Source organism: Oncorhynchus nerka, linkage group LG7 (assembly GCF_034236695.1).
Source record: "Oncorhynchus nerka isolate Pitt River linkage group LG7, Oner_Uvic_2.0, whole genome shotgun sequence".
NCBI lineage: Eukaryota > Metazoa > Chordata > Actinopteri > Salmoniformes > Salmonidae > Oncorhynchus > Oncorhynchus nerka.
In genome coordinates, this window is record NC_088402.1 from 43,690,650 (window position 1) to 43,704,109 (window position 13,460).

At 43.3% G+C, this 13,460-nt stretch overlaps 1 protein-coding gene across 2 annotated transcripts in view; it reads left to right on the plus strand.

Moving 5' to 3' along the window:
• The window catches only part of LOC115131750 (oxysterol-binding protein-related protein 10-like), a 103,600-nt gene that overhangs the window by 37,074 nt on the left and 53,066 nt on the right, over positions 1-13,460 (plus strand). For both annotated transcript variants that reach the window (XM_029663705.2, XM_029663706.2), the window contains exon 7: positions 2,659-2,789. In XM_029663705.2, coding sequence (XP_029519565.2) covers positions 2,659-2,789 — 131 coding nt within the window. The remainder of the gene's footprint in view (positions 1-2,658; positions 2,790-13,460) is intronic.

The following is a 13,460-nucleotide window of genomic DNA, read 5'->3' on the forward strand; positions in this document are numbered from 1 at the left end:
TGTATGCCTGGAGCTTTTAGGGTCTTTGTGGAACTTCCACAAACCCTGTACTTTCTATTGGTCTGCCTACTCAGTGATGTCATGGAGGATCTGGCTGCTCATTGCTCTCTTTGTCCTCGTGCATCCACTTCTAAACAGCTTGCTGGCGGCTTATTTGAAATGCCTAATGTGGAGCGTTTCCTTTTTGGAGATCACAATCCATAAAGGAATGAATTGCCTGGCCAAGAGTTTATCCCCACCGTGAAAGAACTAGCAAATGTGCCATGTCTCTATTAGAATGGAACTAAGGGGCAAATAAAATGGCATGTCACACTGAGACCTGAAATGAATTAGAGCGCTGAATGCGTTTGACTTGTATGGGAGGTGGGGAGGTGGGAAATTGGCATAGAGTTGGGTGGGTAAAACAGTGCAAATGAGGAGCATTGAGGTCAAAGCCCTGTAATGGAAGGCCATTGTAAACATGTAGTGCATGAATGTTTTCCATACAATACCTCTGGCTTGCAACACAACCCATTTCACATGCATGCCTGTTTTCAATGAAACACACTGTTTTAGGTGCTGCTTCCATTTCTGGTCGCGCAACATCTTCATTGTGGGACTCCCATTGCTATGCTCACAGCTGTTCATTGACTGCCACATCAGGGAGGACAAACTGATTAATTCCTGGCTCAAGAAATGTATGTTTTTCTTCCCCCCCATAAGAATGGACAGCTGCAGTGAATTTAAAAAAAAATGTATTTATTTCTCTCCCTACAATCCCTATCTCTCTATCATGGTCATCCTGAATAACATTTGCATAACTGCTTATAGAATAACAGCCCAAATTTCATCACATCAAGAAAATATTTGTTTTATGTTTGTACAAAGATATTTCATTACTTCTGTCTCCTCTTATTTTTGTTCCTTTAACTAATACCACTATACATTACATTACGTAGAGAAAATGCAACAAACCAGGGACCTCAGCAATTCAAAATGCTGGACCTCAGCAGTGCTGCCACTTCTTATACAGTACTATCCCCTATGTGCATGTATTTTGTTTAATGGAGGATCCCATCAGCTACAGCATGGTTTGCCTGCCCACACTACAGAGGGCTCTGCCTGTCAAATCAACGGAAGCCTGCCTGGAAGGCAGTATCAAAGCACTCTGTCAGGTAGAAAGACCCTGGGCACCTCGCCAGTCGACTCAGCACAACTGGTCCCTCAATAATGGATACGAGAGGGTAGAGCGATGCGGGTGCATTAGCGTTAACCCAATTTGAACTGGAATGGAACTTGGAAACAGGTTCCTTAGCAGCACTCTGCTTGCAGGGTTTTGATCGCACGGACTTGCGTTAGGTAGGTTGCATACTAGACAAGTAGCTGAGCTTTGTGTGGGTGTACACTATTTATAGACCCGAATCATATGTCAAGGTGGGCCCTGCAGAGCTTAAGCATCTCAAGACACTATTTGCAGTGTCTTGATTGCACGGTCTTTCATTTGGTCAGTTATTTGTGCTCCTCAGAAGTGTTACAACTGAAACGGTCCCATGTTGCTGATGGATCATGTTCCGAAGATTTAGCAATACACACGTAGTGTGAAGGTGGCCACTGAATGACATGCAGGTGGAAGTGGAACAATACACGGGTTACAATTACCTAATCCGATCCATTTCTAGTCCTTGATTTCTGGGAAGTCAGGAATTGTGTTAAAACCAACAAAGCAAAATCACACGTTGTTTCACCTCCAAATCATAGGCACAAACGCAACACAAAGACGTCATTTGTTAATCTCCTAAATGTATTCACACAGTATGCAGGTCTATTTCATATCAAACACATTTTACGAATGACCACCGCCAGAATGCATTGTTCCACTTTGATTCGTCCTATGATTTTGCAAACTGCACACTCTCGTCCCTGAGTGGAAGAATGGGATTATTCTACTCTCTCTTCAATTTTTCATTCCTTCCCATATTCTATAGCCTCCTTGCGGCAGTCCTGTAAATTGTGTTGTTTTCAATTAGACCTTTTTATGGAAAGACAAAACACCTTGTCAAATGAAAAGACACGGCCTTCAGATTAACACTGCTACAACAGAAAAGTATTAATCAACCTCCAACAACAAGCAAAAATTCTCACAAAATAGTAGCAACAAAACAACCCTCAGGACAAGGATTGCTCACCAGTCCTGCAGGCTCTTTCAGTACATTTTGTTTCTCATTTTGAGCGCCGAGCCATACGGCCTTTTGAGTCTTAGATTCTGTATGTCAGCGCCGCAAGTCCATCGTCAGACATGCACTCAAATTTAATTTCCTGTTGTCTCTGTGTGGCAGATAGGGATATGAGGGTGATCCAGGTGAGCCAATCCGATATTTATCTCTGTTGTTTTGTGCTAGAAAGGAAAACCTTATCTGATTGAGAAAAGAAATAGAGAATTATGTGGATAGGTCACAAGCTCCCCCCAACCTCACTACCATCTCCTTCCTGAATTCCTTCTCTGCAACAACAACCTCATAGCAGAGCAATCAATATAGCAGAGCAATCAATATCAGTCAATACAAATCAATGAAGCTTGAGATCTGGCCAATTGCTCATAGATCCCAGCTGTCAGTGTACCTCTCCTAAATGTGGTTAGAAATCAGTTGGTTCTGACCCTCTCATATGCTCCCTTTGCAGATGGTGTTCCTGTGTGGAGTGTACCAAAGTTGCCCTCGGGGGAGCACCTGAAGAACGGCGGCCCAACCCCTCTACGTTCTGCCGAGCCCTCCCCAGCCCTCAGGAAAAAAAGCCCTGCCCATGGTGCTGAGGTAAGGGGATAATTCCTTTTTTCGCTTTCTCTCTCATTATCTCTCAGACTCATTATCTCTCTCTCTCGCTCTGTGTAAATCATAATTACTCTCCATGTGCAGTAAACTCACCTATTAGGATGTCCCTGTGCATCTCTGTACACATGTTTTCGTCATGTGGTGCTTTTGAACAGCATCTTTGAAAAATTCTGAGTATGTCCCCACCTTACCTTAGTCATTTCCTGCGTCAGAGCAAGGAGTGGAGATAGTCTCAGAGGATCTGCTGTGTAGTGGGTCCCAGAGACAACTAGAGTCATAATGAATGTTTAAAGAAGTGTTGTGACTTTAATTTCATTAATCCGATTACTGTTATTTGTTTAATTGTTACGCGATTAAATTAATCACCTAACAATTAACTTATTAGGAATTGGGGCACCACGAGAGCGGTTCTTTAAAAAGTTACCATTTCCCAAATTAAACTCTAAATGTCTTTACCTATCACATCCATAAACAGTCAACGGATTAATCATAATATTGTATCATATCATCATTCTGAACAGCTGTAACCTGCGTCTGTAAAAAAAACAGCCTTATGATTCCGTACTACACAAATTGGTTTAATTATTTATTTGCTAGCTAACTAAAAGGTAACACAGGATAAACATACACACTTAATACATTAAATCAGGTCCCTAGCGCACTGACACAATATGGCGGCTTGTTACAAAAAAAGATGGGAAGGGCGAGAGAGAGGGACAGAGACATAATACTTTGATTCATTTAGAAACTACTCTCACAGTATATATATACTTTGCACACGAACCACCGCCCGTTTGGAGTAAGAAATCATGAATGTATTTACGTATAAATGTCTTGGTTTGTGGTGTAGTTCTGAACTAGTTCTGAACAGAACTACAGAGTTGATTTCCATTCGCTCTTGAAGCTGCCTCTTTGAAGATAGGCTAGCCAGCCGTGTCGATGGTTCCCATTGGGTGATGAGAGTAGCGTACTATGGTGATTTGAGAGGAATAGTAGAATGGTCCCATTTTAAGTTCACTTTTCTAGATACTTAGGACAGCTAATCAGCCGTACCAGTGATTGTCCGGGAGGTGACTATCGTCTCTACCTCGTTGAGATTTCAGAGTTCAAACCACTTTGGATGTGAGCTGCAGCTCGACACCTTTCTAGTCTGATATGTTAATTCTTAACCTATTGTTTTATACAGTTCATTCAGAAGGGGCATTTTGTGAGGCTGACACACTCTGACCTCACTCAAGGGGGCGGTGACTACTCACTTGTACAAAGTTATAGAAACAATTTCCTCTTATAGTTTCTAAGATCACATCACTCTCTTAACAAAAACACTTTCATCATTGTTCATATTTCATACATAATGTAGAGGATATTGTGTATTTTATTCTATTGTGTATATTTGAAAGGTTACAGTATTTCCTTTATAACATTTTTAATGACATCAAAAAATAACAACCAAAATTACATTCTTTAGATCACCTCTGACCATTGCCCATGTTCAATGTTAGAAATATTGTTCCAGCATTTGCTTTAGAACATGTTATAGTTTCAGTAGGAGAATGTCTGTGTCGACCAAGGCACATTCCTGTGTGAATTTGGAGAGGGAGATGGCTGAATGTTCTAATCATTGATTTACAACAGGGTGTGAACTGTCAACCCCCCCTCTGTGGGCGAGAGGGGGTGTGGTATGATAAGTCTACAGCTGTAAGGCACTAGCTTCGTCTACACTACAGGGATAACCTCTGGACCTCTGGGGAGAAACTGGTGATTAATGTACAGTTGTCGGAAGTTTACATACATACATACATACACCTTAGCCAAATACATTTAATCACAGTTTTTCACAATTCTTGACATTTAATCCTAGTAAACATTCCCTGTCTTAGGTCAGTTAGGATCACCACTTCACTTTAAGAATGTGAAATGTCAGAATAATAGTAGAGTGATTTATTTCAGCTTTTAGTTCTTTCATCACATTCCCAGTGGGTTAGAAGTTTACATACACTCATTTGGTATAATTGCCTTTAAATTGTTTAACTTGGGTCAAACGTTTCAGGTAGCCTTCCACAAGCTTCCCACAATAATTTGGGTGAATTTTGGCACATTTCTCCTGACAGAGCTGGTGTAACTGAGTCAGGTTCGTAGGCCTCCTTGCTCCCACATGCTTTTTCAGTTCCCACAAATGTTATTTTGGATTGAGGTCAGGGCTTTGTGATGCCCACTCCAATACCTTGACTTTGTTGTCCTTAAGTCATTTTGCCACAACTTTGGAAGTATGCTTGGGGTCATTGTCCATTTGGAAGACCCATTTGCGTCCAAGCTTTAACTTTCTGACTGATGTCTTGAGCTGTTGCTTCAATATATCCACATCATTTTCCCTGCCTCATGATGCCATCTATTTTGTGAAGTGCACCAGTCCCTCCTGCAGTAAAGCACCTCCACAACATGATGCTGCCACCCCCGTGCTTCACGGTTGGGAAGGTGTTCTTCGGCTTGCAAGCCTCCCCCTTTTTCCTCCAAACATAATGATGGTCATTATGGCCAAACGGTTCTATTTGTGTTTAATCAGACCAGAGGACAGTTCTCCAAAAAGTACAATCTTTGTCCCCATGTGCAGTTGCAAACCGTAGTTTTTTTTTTTATGGCGGTTTTGGAGCAGTGGCTTCTTCCTTGCTGACCGGCCTTTCAGGTTATGTTGATATAGGACTCGTTCTTACTGTGGATATAGATAATTTTGTACCTGTTTCCTCCAACATCTTCACAAGGTCCTTTGCTGTTGTTTTGAGATTGATTTGCTCTTTTCGCACCAAAGTACGTTCATCTCTAGGAGACAGAACGCATCTCCTTACTGAGCGGTATGATGGCAGCATGATCCCATGGTGTTTGTACTTGCGTACTATTGTTTGTACAGATGATTATGGTACCTTCAGGCGTTTGGAAATTGCTCCCAAGGATGAACCAGACTTGTGGAGGTCTACAATTTGTTTTCTGAGGTCTTGGCTGATTTCTGTTGATTGTCCCATGATGTCAAGCAAAGAGGCACTGGGTTTGAAGGTAGGCCTTGAAATACATCCACATGTACACCTCCAATTGACTCAAATGATGTCAATTAGCCTATCAGAAGCTTCTAAAGCCATGACATCATTTTCTGGAATTTTCGAGGTACAAACGAAAAGGTTGGACCCTTGTTTGAGTTGTCATCAGCCATGTTGTTAGTAGATTGGCTTTAACCTTTCAACCAAATCTCCTAGTGTTTGTGCTCCAAAACGCTCAGTGGCTGTTGTGGCCTACCATTCACCACAGCGTCTGCGTTTGGCAATCGTTCTAGTACCTGCTAACTTGGACAAGAATATCTTTCGGCGATATCGCACAGTGTTTCACCAGTTGGAGTCACAGGGTCAGTGTTACGACTGACTCCGTTATTTGCGCTGTAAGGGGTTTCAGTCCCCCTCAAAGTGAAAAATGTATCCATTCCACTCTGAACATTGATGCTTTGATTCGTGAGACAGTTGCGGTGCTTGCGGAAGTGTCTGAAGAACAAGAGAAGTTAATCTTATCCACAGTATCGCATGACTCCAAGGCGGAGTGAAAGTGCTCACTCACGGAGACTGCTGGCTCGAAATCATGACAACCTGATAGACTAATGTTTTCTGATTGAATTTTTTATTTATTTATTTTATATTTCACCTTTATTTAACCAGGTAGGCTAGTTGAGAACAAGTTCTCATTTGCAACTGCGACCTGGCCAAGATAAAGCATAGCAGTGTGAACAGACAACAACACAGATTTACACATGGAGTAAACAATAAACAAGTCAATAACATAGTGGAAAAAAAATCTATATACATTGTGTGCAAAATGCATGAGGAGGTAGGCAATAAATAGGCCATAGGAGTGAATAATTACAATTGAGCAGATTAACACTGGAGTGATAAATTATCAGATGAACATGTGCAGGTAGAGATACTGGTGTGCGAAAGAGCAGAAAAGTAAATAAAATAAAAACAGTATGGGGATGAGGTAGGTAAATTGGGTGGGCTATATACCGATGGACTATGTACAGCTGCAGCGGTGGTCGGTTAGCTGCTCAGATAGCAGATGTTTAAATTTGGTGAGGGAGATAAGTCTCCAACTTCAGAGATTTTTGCAATTCGTTCCAGTCGCAGGCAGTAGAGAACTGGAAGGAAAGGCGGCCAAATTAGGTTTTGGCTTTAGGGATGATCAGTGAGATACACCTGCTGGAGCGCGTGCTACGGGTGGGTGTTGCCAACGTGACCAGTGAACTGAGATAAGGCGGAGCTTTACCTAGCATAGACTTGTAGATGACCTGGAGTCAGTGGGTCTGGCGACGAACATGTAGCGAGGGCCAGCCGACTAGAGCGTACAGGTCGCAGTGGTGGGGGGTATAAGGTGCTTTTAGTAACAAAACGGATGGCACTGTGATAAACTGCATCCAGTTTGCTGAGTAGAGTATTGGAAGCTATTTTGTAGATGACATCGCCGAAGTCGAGGATCGGTAGGATAGTCCATTTTACTAGGGTAAGTTTTGCGGCGTGAGTGAAGGAGGCTTTGTTGCAAAATAGAAAGCCGACTCTAGATTTGATTTTGGATTGGAGATGTTTTTTGTGTGTGTGTGTTGCGATGGAAATGCATTTGACAGTTGATCTACTTCAATTCGGTAAATGGCACTGTGTGCTCTTTTCAAAGGATGGATCCCAGTCTGTTCAGGGCTATGGGATGCGGGGGGTCGGAGGTGGTCTTCCGGGCATTGGGATGGCGGCCCAGCTCGGGATGAGGGCTTTTAGCGGGTGGAATGTTGGGGACCAATTGGAGGTTTACTTAGTAGAAATGCAAATATCATGGTACAGCTATATAGACACTCAATCATCATGTTACTTTTTAATGGTACGTTTACACACATATATTTTGATAAATAGAATTGAAAGTTGTGTCTCATTATGGTAAGTGGTGAAATAAGTATAGCCAGTTACAATTGTAATGGCCTAGCAGATAATAAGAAATGACGATCAGTATTTACCTGGCTAAAAGAGAAGGAATATAATATCTATTGTTTACAGGAAACCCATTCAACAATTTTAGATGGAGTTTTTGGAAAAGGAACTGGGGGGGCAAAATATATTTCTCCCATGGGCAAAGAAATTGGAGATTGGAGATGTTTTTTTTGTTGTTGTGAATTTGACCCCTTTTTCTCCCCAATTTCATGGTATCCAATTGTTTAGTAGCTACTATCTTGTCTCATTGCTACAACTCCCGAATCTACAACCTCATGATTACCAGAATCTCTGGTGGCACAGCTGGCGCTGCAGTACACAACTGCGCCACCCAGGAGGCCGGATTGGAGATGTTTGATATGAGTCTGGAAGGAGAGTTTGCAGTCTAGCCAGACACCTAGGTACTTATAGATGTCCACATATTCTAGGTCGGAACCATCCAGGGTGGTGATGCTCGTCGGGCGTGCGGGTGCAGGCAGCGATCGGTTGAAAAGTATGCATTTGGTTTTACTAGCGTTTAAGAGCAGTTGGAGGCCACGGAAGGAGTGTTGTATGGCATTGAAGCTCGTTTGGAGGTTAGATAGCACAGTGTCCAAGGAAGTGCCAGAAGTATACAGAATGGTGTCGTCTGCGTAGAGGTGGATCAGGGAATTGCCCGCAGCAAGAGCAACATCATTGATATATACAGAGAAAAGAGTCGGCCCGAGAATTGAACCCTGTGGCACCCCCATAGAGACTGCCAGAGGACCGGACAACATGCCCTCCGATTTGACACACTGAACTCTGTCTGCAAAGTAGTTGGTGAACCAGGCAAGGCAGTCATTAGAAAAACCGAGGCTACTGAGTCTGCCGATAAGAATATGGTGATTGACAGAGTCGAAAGCCTTGGCCAGGTCGATGAAGACTGCTGCACAGTACTGTTTTTTATCGATGGCGGTTATGATATCGTTTAGTACCTTGAGCGTGGCTGAGGTGCACCCGTGAACGGCTCGGAAACCGGATTGCACAGCGGAGAAGGTACGGTGGGATTTGAGATGGTCAGTGATCTGTTTGTTGACTTGTCTTTCGAAGACCTTAGATAGGCAGGGCAGGATGGATATAGGTCTGTAACACCCTGGACCCAAACTGTCTCCCCCTTTGAAGAGGGGGATGACCGCGGCGGTTTTCCAATCCTTGGGGATCTCAGATGATACGAAGGAGAGGTTGAACAGGCTGGTAATAAGGGTTGTGACAATGGCGGCAGACAGTTTCAGAAATAGAGGGTCCAGATTGTCACCCCAGCTGATTTGTATGGGTCCAGGTTTTGTAGCTCTTTCAGAACATCTGCAATCTGGATTTGGGTAAAGGAGAAGCTGGGGAGGCGTGGGCGAGTAGCTGCGGGGGGGGGGGGGGGGGGGGCAGAGCTGTTGGCCGAGGTTGGAGTAGCCAGGAGGAAGGCATGGCCAGCCGAGGTTTTCGATTATCACAGATTTATTGGTGTGGACCGTGTTACCTAGCCTCAGTGCAGTGGGCAGCTGGGAGGAGGTGCTCTTGTTCTCCATGGACTTTAGTGTCCCAGAACGTTTTGGAGTTAGAGCTACAGGATTTCTGCTTGAAAAAGCCGGACTTTGCTTTCCTGACTGACTGCGTGTATTGGTTCCTGGCTTCCCTGAACAGTTGCATATCGTGGGGACTATTCGATGCTATTGCAGTCCGCCACAGGATGTTTTTGTGCTGGTCGAGGGCAGTCAGGTCTGGAGTGACCCAAGGGCTATATCTGTTCTTAGTTCTGCATTTTTTGAACGGAGCATGCTTGTCTAAGATGTTGAGGAAGTTACTTTTAAAGAATGACCAGGCATCCTCAACTGATGGGATGAGGTCAATATCCTTCCAGGATACCCGGGACAGGTCGATTAGAAAGGCCTGCTGGCAGAAGTGTTTTAGGGAGCGTTTGACAGTAATGAGGGGTGGTCGTTTGACCGCAGACCCGTAGCGGATACAGGCAAGGAGGCAGTGATCGCTGAGATCCTGATTGAAGACAGCAGAGGTGTATTTGGAGGGCAAGTTGGTCAGGATAATGTCAATTAGGGTGCCCATGTTTACGGATTTAGGGTTGTACCTGGTGGGTTCCTTGATGATTTGTGTGAGATTGAGGGCATCTAGCTTAGATTGTAGGACTGCCGGGGTGTTAAGCATATCCCAGTTTAGGTCACCTAACAGAACAAACTTCTTGCAAACTTTCTGCATGAGTCGTGTTGTGAGAGGCAAGGTAGTCTGAGTGAAACCACAAATTTTAGTGTCGCATCGTTATGTTTTTAACCTGGATTAACCTGGATTTTAACCTGGATTAATTAATTTTTAACCTAGCTGGATTCCCAGCCCTTTTGAGATCATTGAATAACGTTTGAGAGATGAGCGATATTGTCGAGCCCGAATCAATTAGCGCATCACAGGTTAAGCAGTCGTCAAGGATTGTTTTGAGGTATGGCCTCTGAGTTGCCATACCTCTGAGTTGTGGTCATATTCCCCACAAAGTGGAGTGATTGTTAGCAATGGTCTGATGTCATTCGTGTTCATGGTGAAAACAGATCGACTTATCGGAGTTTGATTGGAATTGGCTGTTGTGATGTAGTTTACCTTGTGCGTTGTAACATTTGTATCTGAGTCTATAGTCAAAGCCCGGGGACTTGTTTCTTGATCGAGCGGCCCCTGGATAGGGTCTTGAGTAAGAGCAGGGCAAATTGACCGTTTACACGTCCTCGCTAATGGTGTTAATTTCGGCGGCGCTGTTCTCCGGCAATTCCATGACCAGTCATGGTGACTTCTTATTCCTCTTTCTCAAATTTTGGGCGCTTATGTACTTCTCTTAGACCGATGCTCTCTAGAAGCTCTGCTATGATTTGATCGCCATTGAACCCTTTGTTACCCTAGTGACCTAACAACCCTAAATTACATTATTATTCTTTAGATCGCCACTGACCTTTCCTTACGTTCTATGTTAGAAATATTGTTCCAGTATTTGCTTTAGAACGTGTTAGAGTTTCAGCGGAAAAATGTCTGTGTAGACAAAGGCACATTCCTGTGTGAATTTGGAGAGGGAGATAGCTGAATGTTCTAATCATTGATTTACAACAGGGTGTGAACTGTCAACCACCCCCACCAGCTCCCTTCTCCTCCCCTCTATGGGCGAGAGGGGGTCTGGCCAAAGTCATCCATTGCAAAGCTGATCTGACCCATCTGGATCCTCACAGGACAGTCATGGTACATGTTTTGTTTGACTTCTATCTTCACATCATTTGCATATCAGATGTGCTCGTATTACTTTACGATGATGGTATATTTTCAGTGCACATAAGTCTAGTGCAGTTCTTCATGTCTAATTAAAATGATGTTTAATTGCTCTGCATATCTGTATTCATAAGTTGACTTTAGTATGTACAGCAGTTGAGTATGCAACCTACTGTTGATTCAAATCAAATGACATTTTATTGGTCACATACACATGGTTAGCAGATGTTAATGCGAGTGTAGCAAAATGCAAGTGCTTCTAGTTCCGACAATGCAGTAATATCTAACAAAATTCACAACAACTACCTTATACACACAAATGTAAAGAGATGAATACAAATATGTACATATAAATATAAGGATGAGCGATGGCAAGATGCGGTAGATGGTATAGAGTATATACATATGAGATGAGTAATGTAGAATATATAAACATTATTAAAGTGCCGTTATTTAAAGTGACTAGTGATACCTTCATTAATCCATTTACCCAGTTGCGACGAGCAAACCCGTATCCGGGAGCGTAATCATAGCCTCAAATGCATTAGCATAACGCAACGGACATAAATACCCCTATAAACTTTTCCTATTCATGAAAATCGCAAATGAAATTAAATAAATATATTCAAACACAAGCTTAGCCTTTTGTTAACAACACTGTCATCTCAGATTTTCAAAATATGCGTTACAGCCAACGCTAGACAAGCATTTGTGTAAGTTTATCATGGCATAATGCTATGCTAGGCTCTGCTGGCAGCAGGCAACATTTTCACGAAAATAAGAAAAGCAACCAAATTAAATCATCTACCTTTGAAGAACTTCGGATGCTTTCACTCAGGAGACTCCCAGTTAGATAGCAAATGTTCCTTTTTTCCAAAAATATTATTTTTGTAGGTTTCTTCACCATGCTTGGCTGAGAAATCGACCGAAAAATGCTACAACTATAACGCCAAAGTTTTTTGAAAATTAGCTACATAATATCGACAGAAACATGGCAAACGTTGTTTAGGATCCATCCTCAAGGTGTTTTTAACAAATATATTAAATCATTTTTCCGTCGAGGCAGTTGGTTTCTCATAAGAAGCGATTGGAAAAATGGCTACCTCAGTATTTTACACAAGGTTTTCTGCGGGAGACACCATGTGACCACATGCCATATATGGTCCCTTACAGCCATTCTTCAAGGGAAATGCCTAAAAAGACGTCACAATGCTGTAGACACCTTGGGGAAAACGTAGAAAACGTAAGCTCATTCGTAGCTCATTGACAGCCATATAAGGAGTCATTGGCATGAGGCGGTTTCAAAAAATGCGGCACTTCCTGATTGGATTTTTATCTGGGTTTTGCCTGTAACATCAGTTCTGTGGCACTCACAGACAATATCTTTGCAGTTTTGGAAACGTCAGAGTGTCTTCTTTCCAAAGCTGTCAATTATATGCATAGTCGAGCATCTTTTCGCGACAAAATATCTTGTTTAAAACGTGAATGTTTTTCATCCAAAAATTAAAATAGCGCCCCCCAAATCCAACTGGTTAAAGTGTGCTGAGATTTGAGTCTGTATGTTGGCCGCAGCGCCTTTATGTTAGTGGTGGCTGTTTAACAGTCTGATGGCCTTGAGATAGAAGTTGTTTTTCAGTCTCTCGGTCCCAGCTTTGATGCAACTGTACTGACCTCGCCTTCTGGATGATAGCGGGGTGAACAGGCAGTGGGTCGGGTGGTTGTTGTCCTTGATTATCTTTTTGGCCTTCCTGTGACATCGGGTGCTGTAGGTGTCCTGGAGGGCAGGTAGTTTGCCCCCGGTGATGCGTTGTGCAGACCGCACTACCCTCTGGAGAGCCTTGCGGTTGAGGGCGGTGCAGTTGCCATACCAGGCGGTGATGCAGCCTGACAGGATTCTCTCGATTGTGCATCTGTAAAAGTGTTTTAGGTGACAAGCCAAATTTATCCTGTCTCCTGAGGCTCTGCTGCGCCTTCACCACGCTGTCTGTGTGGGTGGACCATTTCAGTTTGTCTGAGATGTGTACGCTAAGGAACTTAAACGTTCCACCTTCTCCACTACTGTCCCGTCGATGTGGATAGGGGGGTGCTCCCTCTGCTGTTTCCTGAAGTCCTCGATCATCTCCTATGTTTTGTTGACGTTGAGTGAGAGGTTATTTTCCTGACACCACAGTCTCAGTGCCCTCACCTCCTCCCTATAGGCCGTCTCTTCGTTGTTGGTAATCAAGCCTACCACTGTAGTGTCATCTGCAAACTTGATGATTGAGTTGGAGGCGTGCATGGCCACGCAGTCATGGGTGAACAAGGAGTACAGGAGAGGGCTGAGAACGCACCCTTGTGGGGCCCCAATGTTGAGGATCAATGGGGTGGAGATGTTGTTTCC